A 13,371-nucleotide genomic window follows, 5' to 3' on the forward strand; every position below is an offset into this window, starting at 1 on the left:
TTTAGGTGCACGTGGAGCTGATGTTTGAGTTGGGGGAGACTGGTCATCAGAGGCCCTTCTCGCATTAAAGCGAGACAGCTGGGCCGGGCGGGGAGGCTTTTAAAAGCAGAACTTTTTGCTAAATTATTTCTGAGAATGCATAATACATGACCCTGAGGGATCACAAGGGAAAGGGAGTGGGGGGGCGTCTAATCTCGCCAGCCTCCTCTCCCTGCACATTCACCGTCTCAGTCTGTCAGGAAGTAGTTCCTTCCCTCATCTCCGTTTCACCCTCTCCCACTGTCACAGCACATATTCGCGGATTTCATCCACTTGTCCTTCTCGCTTTTCTGTCCCTCCTTGAGAAGTAGCCGCGTCTTTAAGTCATTCTCAGTCACAAGACTGAATTCGATTAGAGGGTTTGTTTTGGCTGCGGATTAGGCCACTTACCACCACCAGGGTCCGTGGAAAGCAACCCCCGAATAAGACCCTTTTGTAAGACGTAAATTGCTGTGTGTTTCATGCGGGCGTTGCTGTTTACCGGAGAGAATTTCCTCATTGTTTTTGCAGCATTTAAATGAACGATCCAGACGCGGACTCAAGACGTTGCTCGGGCTCTGATAAGTCTGGCCTCGCCCGCTAATCATGAACAGACCCCGAGCTCGCGATCTCAGCCGCACATGACTCCTCTCATGCAGATTGGCCGTGATTTGATTTGCGTCCTCGTTGGGCTATAAATGGGGTTGCGTTACCCCGTCTTGTCGGCCACGTCTCGTCTCGACGATGTGAATTGGGCCGAACGTGAACGGTCCACCCTCCATTGTTGCTGCTTGTTCTGGCCTGACCTCAGTGGCACAGGCGGACGCTTGGCATTATGGTGTGTGTGTGTGTGTGTGTGTGTGTGTGTGAGGCGGGGGATGCCGGGGTTGGACGTGGCGCAACACGCAGTCCGGACAATTCGCTCCGAATGCGATGCAAATGAACGGGACTAACGCTGTCCTCTAATCAATACCGGAGCACGGCGGTGGGGGTGGAGGAAGAGCGCCCCTGCATCTTTGATTGAGGAGCGATACTGCGAGTGTCAATTTTCGCGCGTTCTGTTTCAGCCGGTCCTATTCCTTCTCAGCGCATTTGGCGGGTGAAAACACTTTGAAAACCTGCGCAGCTTCTCCCAGAGGGCCCCTCGGCTGATTTGTCGCACAGACGTATGTTCTACGGGCTTTCCAATTTCTAATTCCGGCCGATGTCCAGTAGAAAAAAACGGGAAACGCTCGGCCCGAAACAGTCGGAAACTTCCTACATGGCCTGTCTGCCAGGGAGATGGCGCGCGCGCGCCTGGAGAATTAAACTGTGAGTGCGCGCGCCCGCTTGCTGGATTTGATTGGACACGCACGGGCTGGCGCTCGCGCGCGTTTGCGGGCTCATTGCGATTGCGCCCTCGCAGTCTTGAATTTGTCCCGCCGATGCACGGGAGAGGGGAAGCCCTGCCGTTTGCAAGCGCTGCAAAAAGTGTGCGAGACGCGAGGCGACGCGCGCACCGGGGAGTCTACAGGAGCGGACGCGGCGAGCGAAACAGATTTTTTTTTTGTGTGTGAGGACAAGGAGACGACAGAGCAAGCTGTCAACAGAAGCGGCAGCAGCAAACCCTCGTCTTGAATCGGTGTCTCCGCCGTCCGTGAGCACGCGCCACCGGAGAGCCAGAAGGTCGCTCGCGGGGCGCACCGTCTGCTCGTCGTTTCGCCAGGACGCTCTCGGTCCGACCACCCGCTGCCCGGCCTCGGACGCTGCCGTGCGCTCCGGTGATGGACACGCAGCGGTGAGCGGATGAGCGAGCCGCCCCGGACGTCAACAAGTCCGCTGCGCTGTGAGAAAATGGGCTGTTTTCACATTGTGGCGCGGAGGGCTTTGCTGTAACACCGGCGGATCATGGCAGGGGTACCCACTTCGGATGCTGTGTCGGGACGCTTTTTGGATCCTGCCGTCGGCGCCCCGCCAGCCCAGGGCGAGACCAACGCCGCGGGAATCACCGGCGATGCGACCGCACTCCCTGCGACCGGTACCCGGGCGTACTTGGAGGTGTCGGCCGCTGCCCAGGGCTACGGGGCCGAGGGGGTTTACACCAACGGGCGGTACAGGGAGCAAGCCAGCCCAAGGATCGGGAGCGGCAGCCGTGATAATTCCGCCGAGAGAAGCCAGGGAGCTGGAAACGCACCCTGCGGCATCATGAAGGTTGGTTGATTGAAATACTTAACTATCCTCGTCCTCAAGGTGACACAAGGGGCATTTGCTCAGCGACTGTGCCACAATATAGACCGACAAAGCAGCAATAAGCCATACCAATGCGTGGTAAGCCCGGTTACCCAAACCGTGGTCCAGAGACTTTCAGGGGTCCTTAGAGTTCCACTGGGTACCCCAGAAAAAAAAAAAAAAAAAGAGGAATTAAGCCGCTTTTATTTTGGCAGTCCTCCGTAGAGGTTACAAGGGAACTGGTACCCAGAAATAGACTTAATGTCCCTACTTGTAGCAACAACAGAAATAGAATATAATACACTAATCAAGAATAACGAAAGCAAAAGTGCACGTCTGCTGTTTTTGGCTGTTTTTTGTTTTTTTCTTTTGGCTGCACATTTGGATGTCCTTGTGTCTTTGACCCCCCCCCCCCACATGCGTGAGGCGATGTCGCCGATGGAGTCAACGCACTTTTGACATGAGGTGAACCAGACGTGCTGCAACAGTCATCTCGGACAGCCGGTACTGCCGAAGCTCCTAAACTCTCAAGACAACGCTGGTAGCACACGCAAAGCCGGTGTTCGCAGCGGCGTGGTTAAAAGGAGCCCCACAGTTCGCCTTCTCTGGAGTCAGCCTCCGCACCGTGGAGACTTGTAGTGTCCACTTTGTTCCTTGCGGGACTCAACGGTGACCGCGTCGTGAGTTGTGGTATTTTTAGCGTTGGATTCAGCGACATTGCCACGATTCTGCTGCAGCATGCATTAAAATTTGATTGCGGGAGTAATAAAGTTTTCATTGGATGAGTTGCAGTACACCCGAGGTTAAATTTTTCAACGCCGAACAGTGTAGAAGCAAAAGCAGGTCTTGGTGAAACAGGGGATGCACAGGGTTTGATGTGCTTTGAAACTTTAGCCTAATATAAACTCGATTTGTGGGGCACGTAGCTGTTCCAGTAATGGACCGTGTGATTTTTTAAGATTTCTAATGGTTGCCCAGCCCCATAATTAGGGCTCCCGTTTCTGGGGGTTCATTAACTGGTCTTCCACGTACCCACGTAGGCAGGATGACAAGTTTCCCTTTGTAGGATGTAGATATTTTATTACCCCACGTTTATGCTTTTAGCGCGCAGGAATGTCTTGTGTTTGCGCGCTGTTAGCACGACAGACTGCCTCATGGGGTCCCTGGCGGAGATGGAAGTAACGTGTAGGTGGGACGCGCCGGAGAGTTGCGTTCTGTCATATCAGACCCACTTCGCTTAGCAACTGACACAAAACACTGGCTAATTCTTCGTTACCCCCATTACTGGATTCCCTGTGGATGTAGGCAAACGCAATGCACTCTCCCACAAACGACATTTCTATATATATATATATATATGGATACAGACCCTCAGATGCACAGGCTGCTGGTTCAATTTTGTCAGCTCAGTGGAGTCCAAAAGATTCTTTACTGCTTTCATCCTGAGGCTTTTCCTTGGTATTTCCCACTATTTCCCACTACTTCTACTAACATTTGTTCCTTGTGTATAAAAAAAACAACAACAACTTTGAAATATCGTGTGGCTCGAAAGCCCCAAATCCCTCCTCTCCCCACAAAACAATCAGTCCACCTCTGTGAGGCTCATGATCAAAACATGACAGGAAAGCTGGAGGGGATTGTGCCGTCTAAATATGATTGATAACAAATCTTTAATGGCTGGTTCTCTGAAAACCAACGTGCACGAGGTGTTAGAAAGTGATCCTGCTGAGCTTCGCTGGCGTAGTTTGAGCAAATTCTCATGTCTTGTCTCTTAAATAATCAGCGACAGCTCCAAGAAATGAATTCATCAGCGTAGCTCCACAAAATCGTGTAATGCACCTGAGGTTATTTAGTTTCCATGACTGACCCACGATCTCACTGCACCGGAAGGAAATCATATGTGCGATATATTTAGGATTCAGACATCTGCAGGTATCTGGGTGTCCTCGCAGCTCATGTCGCTTGAGTGTGGCTTTTCTACACTTGCATGTAACGACCGCAGTGGTCGTCGTTCCCTCTATGAGAGGTGCACGGACGTCGCCTGTGGCCCTCCTTCTGTTTGGTGACCACCTGCACTTGGCTGCGGCCAATACATGTGAACTGACTAAACTGATAAAGCACAGGGAAGCTGTACGCCCTTAGATTGTGCAGAGCCTGTGGAATTCCCTTCTTTTATGTTTCAGCTGCACCTCAGACAGCGCTCTGCCGGCATTGCTTTAGAAAATACCTCTGCAGACAACAAGCTATTATTTAAGTACTAGTTTTTTTTTTTTGAATTTTAACAGATTGCAGTTTTCCACTTTTCTTCTCAGGGGCAATTTTAGGTAGAGAAAACTCCTTCGGCTACATGCGGTTAGGAAATGTGTTTGCCGCTGCTCCGTCTCATTTTAATCACATGAGGGTCTTATAGAACAGGTTTAAGCATTTAACATAAAAGAGATTCAAAGCACAGAGGTGAAGCGTTCTTGTCACAGAGCCTGAAGTATGCCTCGTAACCCAGAGAGACGCATCGCATATTATTGTCACCACAGGGTGCACGCTGTTCAAACAGAGCATGGTGGGAAACTGGGTCGGCCACTCTGTAGACTTGGCTCACGTGTGGCTTCACCGAATCCACCTACACTTGAGCAGCACTTTGCTGCATGTGTGTTGGTTTGGAGCTTTAGCAGGCGGAGGGGGCAATGGGTCCGTGGGAATGGGCAAGCAAATGAGCAATTACAGCGCTGCATTACCTCATTAATTTGGCCCTCAACAAGTCAGTCTTACAAGAGCGGGGTTTGTGTGTCTGTCCCTTAAACGGCCATCCAGCTTTGTCCTCTCGTCATTTCCTCAGCGAGGTGACAGTGTCATGGTGGAGAGCCTGCGGAGTGGCCAAAGGGGGGTTTGTGATGCAGCCTTGTTATGTAATGCTGGACTGTGGACAGCTGCAAGGTCGGCTCCAGCCGGGCTGCTGGGTGGAGGGAATTGACAACCAGCACAACTACAGAGGGAACGAACAGGATTTTACCAAGAATTTTAGGGCAACACTATTGCATGTAAACAGAATCTCCCAACCTTTTGCCATATCTTTCATTTCTCCTTTTTTCCCCCTCTCTTATTTGCACTCTGCGGTCCTTAACCTTAGCAGCAGATAAAAGGTCGAGCATTTATTTTCGGAGTTCAGTGATCAAAAAAAAAAAAAAGTAATCAAAAGAGTCACCATTAACAGGGTTACGTCAGTGAGGTAACGCTGTTAATGTCCATTGGGAATAAAGATCAGTGAAGATCAAATGGTCATCAGTCTGTCTTGTGGAAGGTCCCCTCTTCCATCCACCTCCGGATTCTGCCTCCATGAGTGGCAGGACTTCAATTCACCCTCTCACTCATGACCTCATATAGTAGATTTGAGCCAAACAGACACAGTGTGACCCCCCCCCATCAGCTCAAGAGTGTACTGGGATGCCTAATAAGGGACTGACACGCACGATTCTCTTATAGAGGAGTCGGTCCTGTCGACTGAGAGTGAAGGCTTCTCTGAGCAGGCGGAAAAGAGACGAAATGAGTACGTGATGCTTTGATTTTCAAGAGGTTTAAATGATGAAATATACAAGTTTTGCTCTTGAAGCTTTGCTCTTAAATTTAGGTCAACTAAATCTGGTGTCTCCAAGTCTTAAATGAGAGAGTGTGAAACTGTTCCTGTTTCCAGAAGGACAAAAAAATCCTCTGGGTTAAAAACAGGAAACTTAAGGTGTAACTTTGGTACCCTTGCATCTCCAAACCCGCCTCTGGGAAAGTGAAGCATTCTGCCACATACAAACAGGGCACAGAGAGTGATGTCAGATAAGCGCAGGCATTGAGATACTCCTTCCAATCTCAAATTCATCCTCCTCCGCTCACTGACCATATTAATAGAAAAAGCAGTCCAGTATTGTGTTTGACCACCTCTGGCCCCGGTAACAGCTGCCACGCACTGTGCCGTTGACTCAACAGAGGGCCTGTAGTGTCCCGGTGTTAAAGCTGACCGTGCACACATCAGTGACTTTCATAATTGCCCAAGGTTGATGGGTGGATAGTCCTTTTTTATAGTCCATTAAAGTGCATCCCCCAGGGGTTCATTGAGATTGATATCAGGGATGGTCACCAGGTCATTCATGTCGTTTTACCTGTATGTTCCTGGGATCATTTCTGGATGATTCTTGCACCATGACAGGGTACGTTATCTTGTTGAAAATGTCTTTCCCCCTGCGGGTTTATGGCGACTACGAACGGTGGAACCTGTTATGACATGCAGGTGCTCTCTGGCATCAAGGCATTTTTTTAGTACAGATTTGTCAACTGTGCCACAAAGTTGTATGGTGATGTTAACTGTCACGGAAACGATGCATTTTTATGTTAGTTTATACTTCTAATCAAAAATTTCAGTTTTTGCTTCACATGCAAAACGATTGTGAAAACTGAGCTGCAGTTGCAAACATATGTTTATGTAAATACAGACTTATGCAAACAAAGGGGGAGCTCACTTCTTGGTATGTTGTTTGCCTTTGAATATAGATTCCAACTCTCCTTTATATTGTTGCTCTGTATGTTTTTATGTTATATGACTGTATTAGGGCTGCAACTAACAATTATTTTCATTACGGATTAATTTGCAGACTATTTTTACCCCTGCCAAGGAGGTTATTCTTTCACCTGTGCCTATTTGTTGGTTTGTTTTGTTGGTTTATTTGTCAGCAAGATTACACAAAAAGCGCAGAAGTGATTTGCGCCAAACTTGATGGAGGGATGGGGCATGGGCCAGGGAAGGACCCATTACATTCCGGGCAGATCCGAATCATTTACTATGAATTTGAATTTTTTTTTCTCTGAAGTTGGGTGTATGTTGTTTGACATTGACCTTGGCAGAGGTATGCGCTCTACTGAGTGCAGTTTCTAGTTTCTCAAGTAATCTATTGGTCTATAAAGCAGGAGAATACTGTGAAAAATGCCTACCACGATATCCTAGAGCACAAGGTAATCCCAAAAATATTCAATTTACTAAAATTTAAGACCCAGAAAATCGGAAATTTGTCACATGTGAGAAACTGGAATAATAAAACGTGTGGCATTTTTGCTTGAAAATGACTCAAATGATTAATCGATTTATCAAAATGGTTGCCAATTAATTATTTTTTATCAAATACTGATCATTGCAGCCCTAGATTGTTTGGCCATTATTTCCGAACTGGTGCATTAAAATGGTGCCAAGTGCATGTTTGTTTTTTATCTTCAAGCAGCAGGAAATTCAGCAGCAACAAACTGATTTACATCAAAATTATTAGTATACGTGAGTTGTCTTGTCTTAATGCACAACATTAAGTGACTTCTGAAAGACTAAGTTTTTTTTCTCGTACACATGTTGGTTTTGTATTTAGCTACGTTATTTCACTTTCAGGCGGCCTCCTATTGAAAGAAACAAAGCTAATTCACAGTGTTTCTTTGCGGCAGTTCAAAAGTTTACTTAAAACTTGTTGGACACCTGGACAGATCAGTAGCTGTATGGGATCTGTCGGACAGGAGCGCAGTATCTTAAATTTCTGCCCCCCCTGATGGATCCCACCGTCAGGCTGCCTCTGCTCCTCGCTGTTGTTTCCCTAATGGGAGATTTGGCTGATCCCCTTGAGGACTGAGGACGTCTCAGTACAAGCATGAACAAATAACACTGATTACGTACAGTGGGATCATCTGAGATGATGATGATGATGGTGATGAGAATTGGAATAAGAGCCTATCCACGCCTCACTGGTCTTATCACAGGCTTTATGTAATATAAGAGCTCCCTCCAGAAATTTAATTTAAAGTAATGGAATATGGGTGGAGATCCCAGAAGTTGGGGTAAAATGCTCGTCCCTTTTTAAGGAGAGCACAAGTTATTCCCATGTTTCCGGCAGCAGCAACCCGTACTGAACACTTAGATATTTTTGGAAAACAGAGATCTGCACTGCGTTGAAAAGGAGGCAGCAGAAGATGTGAAGTGGTGAGCACAGGCGTCTGGGGCTGCTGAATCATCGCTTGCTCTCTTGGCTGGTTCTCTCAAAGCAGCAATCTGCAAAACACAAACATCACAAATTGGCCTCTTTGTATTTCAATCCACAGCTTAATGTCGAACAGACAGCGAAAGCATCAACAGTTTTGCAGGTCACTCACCCACAGACAAAACACTGAGCTCGAGAGCCCAAAATGCATTCCTAAAACAACAGTGATTTAACATTTTGGTGGAGCTAATCTAAACAAAGAAGAGCCATCATTTATGTATTTTTTTCATGTTGTTATTTAACTCGGTTTCATTAGTTTTTATTTAAAGGTCAGTAAAACGCTCTTGCCTCTCCAAAATGTGTTATCACGTGAAGCTACATCACTGCCATTTTCCGCAGATCAAAGTAGAGAAAAGATAAGGAATCTGGGGAGAGGGAAAAGTTAAATACCTCAGAGTCATGGTTTGAGTGTTTATTGGAGATGTCCATAAACAGTCGATATCTGAGTCTCAAACACATTCTGCTACGTAGACTTGAACACAAATGACTCTTTCAGGCGATCCTTGTCATCCGGTCCCTTATTTCCTGGTAGTGACAATTTCAAAGCTATAATGCTAATTAGCAAACACTATGCTAAAGTAACTACTATTACAGCTCTGCACAGGATTTGGTGTATTTGACTTGCCCCACAGACCAATAGAGTTTCTCTTGTCCTCGTGGCCATGCGCCTCCTGTTTAGGGGGGTGGGGTTGCCTAAAGCTGCCTCCTAGTCCTTCATCCTCCTTTATTCTCTTAAAGGATAATGACTTTAGCTGGATCCTCAATTACCCATGTGTCAAATTGGGCCGCAGACACAAAAAAAGTTCTTTCAAACAAGAACAACTGATTTGATTTGACACCATCGGGATGTGTTTGGGGTCATGCCGTATTTTGACGATCCTTGCGGGTTGCGTGCAGCAGTGATGACACCACGGCGGTGGCATGGTGCCAGTGTTTTACTGTATGTTTGGTCCACATGACAGGGAAAAATCTGCGGGCAAAATAGCCCGGGCAGGACATTGGTTTTGATCAAGAGATGACACCACGCGGTATTTAGAGTCTTGTAGAATGATCTTGACTCTCCCAGAAGAGCTATTGTCATTTTAAGGACATGAGTGAGGATGAGTAATATTCAGATTTGTCAAGCTGGATGTTCCCCAGGTTCATGTTGGCTAAGGGAGCAGGGGTCTGATGGATGAATAGGACAATATGTCTGTGAGAGCTGCTTCCACCTGGCTTTGCTCTGACATGTTTCTTACTGCCTGTAGAACACACACACTTCCCCCTCAATCGCATATTTTCCTCTTTATAGGTTTTTTCGCAGGAAAGGGATTTAAATGTACACTCAGGAGAGCACCGTGCAAGTAAGGATGAGGAAACAGTTTGCGATCATAAATAAAAAATAAAATGCAGTCCACTAAAATGAAAAAGCTTGCGTGTTTATTTTGTAACATTGCCATTTGGAACCAATTTGAATTCTGTGTAATAGTTCAATGATACAGTGTTTCAGTAGATCCTATAACTGTAACAACAATAAGGTTCTCAACATTGGAGGCTATTCGGCAGAGTCAGTTCTAAGTTTGCGCTGCTCTCACTCTCCCTCATTCTCTGTGAAATTGTGTAGCAATCGTGCCTTGAGTTTTGTATCGTGGTGTATTACAGACGCAAGTGTGAATCCCAGGTTTCCCCCAAGTAATCCCACTGATTGGAAGGAAACACGGGAGCTGGAGCTCGCTCAGTCTCCTCGAGTTTCTTTCGTAATACAACTTAATTAAAAAGAGCAAAAGGGTGGTAACAGGTAAGACCGGTGCCAAGTCCTCAATGGCCTCTCTTTATTTCCTCGGACAGTTGATCTGCTAGGCTTGGCCTGCCGGAGGGAGCCTGCTGTCTTCACGTCCGCACCATTTCTTTCTTCTCTTCCTCCCCTTGCTGCTCATGGTGGTCTAGTGGAGTTATCTCTGTGCCTGAGATCAGAACAGGGAGAGAGCGATTAGTAGAGGGAACAGTTTGATGAATGAATTAGTTTGTGTGTGTGTGTGTGTGTGTGTGTGGCCGTGGTTGTGGTCAATTTCGGTCGCAAGCACTCCGGTATAGAAAGTGATAGTAGTGAATGTTAATGGTGAATTTGGCAGCCTCCTTGCGTAGTGCTACAACCGCTCCTCTCACCAAAACAGGGAAGTTTGAACATGACAGAAGATCAAACCCTTGACAGTGGTATCCTGAGATAATACAATAAGATGAGGGAAAACTAATGATGGAAGATAAGGCCAGACAATTGCAGGAGGAAGGAAGTGATGCAACTCCTGACCATCTGACCTTGTGGCTGGATTCGCATCAACGCGTGTCGGAGCTGGTGAGATGTTAGGGCATCATAGGTATTATTAGGCGTTTCCTGGTGTTTACTTATACTATATTTGTGTGTGTACATAGACTGAAAACAGTCACATACAAGTCAAGCTGTCTTGACTCGTTCAGTCTCACACACCGATCAGCCGCAACAGTGAAACCAGTAACTGGTTTTCCTGTTGCGGCTGATCGGTGTACATCTGTAGATGTGCAGGCCCATCATCAGTGTGTGAACTGGTAGGTGTTTCAGGATTTCACTTTGAGAAACAAAAGAAAATAAAAACATTGATCACTAGCCAAGGTTCGCTCTACGTTAACTGAACGCACAAATTGCTGCACTTTTTGGCATTTAGCATTTCACCACAGGCTAAATACAGGGGTCACGCAAGAGTGTACTGTTGTGTTGTGGAAGTTTGAATTCCCATCGATTTGAGCAGAGACTTTTCTTCGGCAGGTACTGAAAAAAACCCGCTGCTTTTCTTATGCTGTCTGGTTTCTGTGTTTTTCTTCCCTCGCCAGTGTGTATGCCAGTGTTGTTCCAGGGCTCTGTCTGCTCCGCTTTTCTCTATTTGTTTTCGTTTGTTCATTGCGTTCTTACACTCTTGCGTTCTGTCTAACCTCGCACAATGTCAAGATGCAGTCAGCTGCAGACCTCGGCTTATTTATCCATTTTATTATCGTGGGCTCGATCTTGTACTCACCCATTCTGAGTGATGAACTACACAAAATCTTTTTTTAATTTTTTTTTTGTTTGTTTGCTTTTGAGGTCTACAAAGCAGAGCAGCCTGCTTCATTTTGAAGTTGCTGTTGATAGACATCATGATTATAAGATAATCTCCTCGAGGAGACAAGTCGCAGCTTTCGGTCACGTAAGTATCGTGGCTGGGTGTCAAACCTCAATATTTTGTATCTGTAGCATTTTTTGTATCTGTAGAGTATCAAATATCAGAAGTATGCATTGAATGTCTCGTTCTAGCTGTTTTGTTTTCTTATCATTTTATCAGACAGGTCCAAATTTAAATAAAATCGTGTTGTATTGGCAGTTAAATCTAAACATTTCAAGTGATAATCAGCAGAAAGAACTAGCTAAGTATTGCTTGCTTGCCAAATGAGAACTATTGTCTTTAAAATCAGTGTGGTTGTATAAGGTTTGAATGCTAGTGTGCGAGACTAAGATGGTGAACAGTAAATATATCATATATAAAATATGGCTTTATGGTGACTGACACAGCTCATCATGGATGTTCATGAACAACACGGGCCAGTGTGCGGGGAGAGGCTTGTTGTCTGCTGAGCTATACTGCACATCTTTTTGCCACTATGGTCGATAGCAGCCAGTAGTACACAAACCTTGCCAGGGATTCACAGATGGTGCCATTTTTCTTTTTGGCTTGGCACAGATGGCAGAAGATGAGGGGAGTTTTGGGCTTTACAGCACGTGAGCTGAGTGTGTATGTGATTGGAACTGGGTATGATGTACATTTAAATAGTCTTGTTTGGTTCAATGTTTAACCCTTTTTGGCATTTTTTGTTGTTCAAAATCAACCTCACAATGTGATCAGAATGTGCCTTGAAAATAATAGTAAAAGCTTTTCCATTTATAAATTTTGTGTTTGTTTTTGTTCTTTTTAAAAAAAATGTTTATATGTCCTACTTTCCAGACAGCCACTGCCTGGGCTTGACTGACATGGACTTGAATCCACCACAGGGAATACGTTATCTCCATGTTTTTGTCAAAGTTTGGTGGTGCTTTTTATCGCTCTCTTTTTTTTCTTCCTTAATATTTTTATAATTTTCCGGCAGTTGTGATGGCGGCCCACACATTTAAAGGAAATATCATGTGCCTCTATTGATGAGCCATTCTTAAACGACAACACCTACACAACCTGAACATGAGATGAAACCAAATTAATCTCAAATCTCTCACATTAGACTTCCCTCTTCCATTGGAGACACTGCTTTTGGTTTTAATCCCAGTTGTAACTGTTCACCCCAAACCTTGCACAGATGTTACCGAGGCCATCTGCCTGGCTTGTTTTAAATATGTTGAGCTGGCTGTTTTGTTTTCTTATCATTTTATCAGACAGGTCCAAATTTAAATAAAATCGTGTTGTCTTGGCAGTTAAATCTAAACATTTCAAGTGATAATCAGCAGAAAGAACTAGCTAAGTATTGCTTGCTTGCCAAATGAGAACTATTGTCTTTAAAATCAGTGTGGTTGTAGAAGGTTTGAATGCTAGTGTGCGAGACTAAGATGGTGAACAGTAAATATATATTATAAAATATGGCTTTATGGTGACTGACACAGCTCATCATGGATGTTCATGAACAGCACGGGCCAGTGTGCGGGGAGAGGCTTGTTGTCTGCTGAGCTATACTGCACATCTTTTTGCCACTATGGTCGATAGCAGCCAGTAGTACACAAACCTTGCCAGGGATTCACAGATGGTGCCATTTTTCTTTTTGGCTTGGCACAGATGGCAGAAGATGAGGGGAGTTTTGGGCTTTACAGCACGTGAGCTGAGTGTGTATGTGATTGGAACTGGGTATGATGTACATTTAAATAGTCTTGTTTGGTTCAATGTTTAACCCTTTTTTGCATTTTTTGTTGTTCAAAAACAACCTCACTATGTGGTCAGAATGTGCCTTGAAAATAATAGTAAAAGCTTTTCCATTTATACATTTTGTGTTTGTTTTTGTTCTTTTTAAAAAAAATGTTTTTATGTCCTACTTTCCAGACAGCCACTGCCTGGGCTTGACTGACATGGAC

At 45.5% G+C, this 13,371-nt stretch overlaps 1 protein-coding gene across 3 annotated transcripts in view; it reads left to right on the plus strand.

Moving 5' to 3' along the window:
- The first annotated feature begins 1,453 nt into the window (after positions 1–1,453).
- The window catches only part of si:ch211-210g13.5 (inactive phospholipase C-like protein 2), a 68,309-nt gene continuing 56,391 nt past the window's right edge, over positions 1,454–13,371 (plus strand). For all 3 annotated transcript variants that reach the window (XR_005707196.1, XM_040123739.1, XM_040123740.1), the window contains exon 1: positions 1,454–2,208. Coding sequence is in view for 2 of the 3 variants with exons in the window: in XM_040123739.1 (XP_039979673.1) it covers positions 1,906–2,208 (303 nt within the window). In the remaining variant the exon portion in view is untranslated. The remainder of the gene's footprint in view (positions 2,209–13,371) is intronic.

Source organism: Xiphias gladius, chromosome 3, assembly GCF_016859285.1.
Source record: "Xiphias gladius isolate SHS-SW01 ecotype Sanya breed wild chromosome 3, ASM1685928v1, whole genome shotgun sequence".
In the NCBI taxonomy this organism is placed as follows: domain Eukaryota; kingdom Metazoa; phylum Chordata; class Actinopteri; order Istiophoriformes; family Xiphiidae; genus Xiphias; species Xiphias gladius.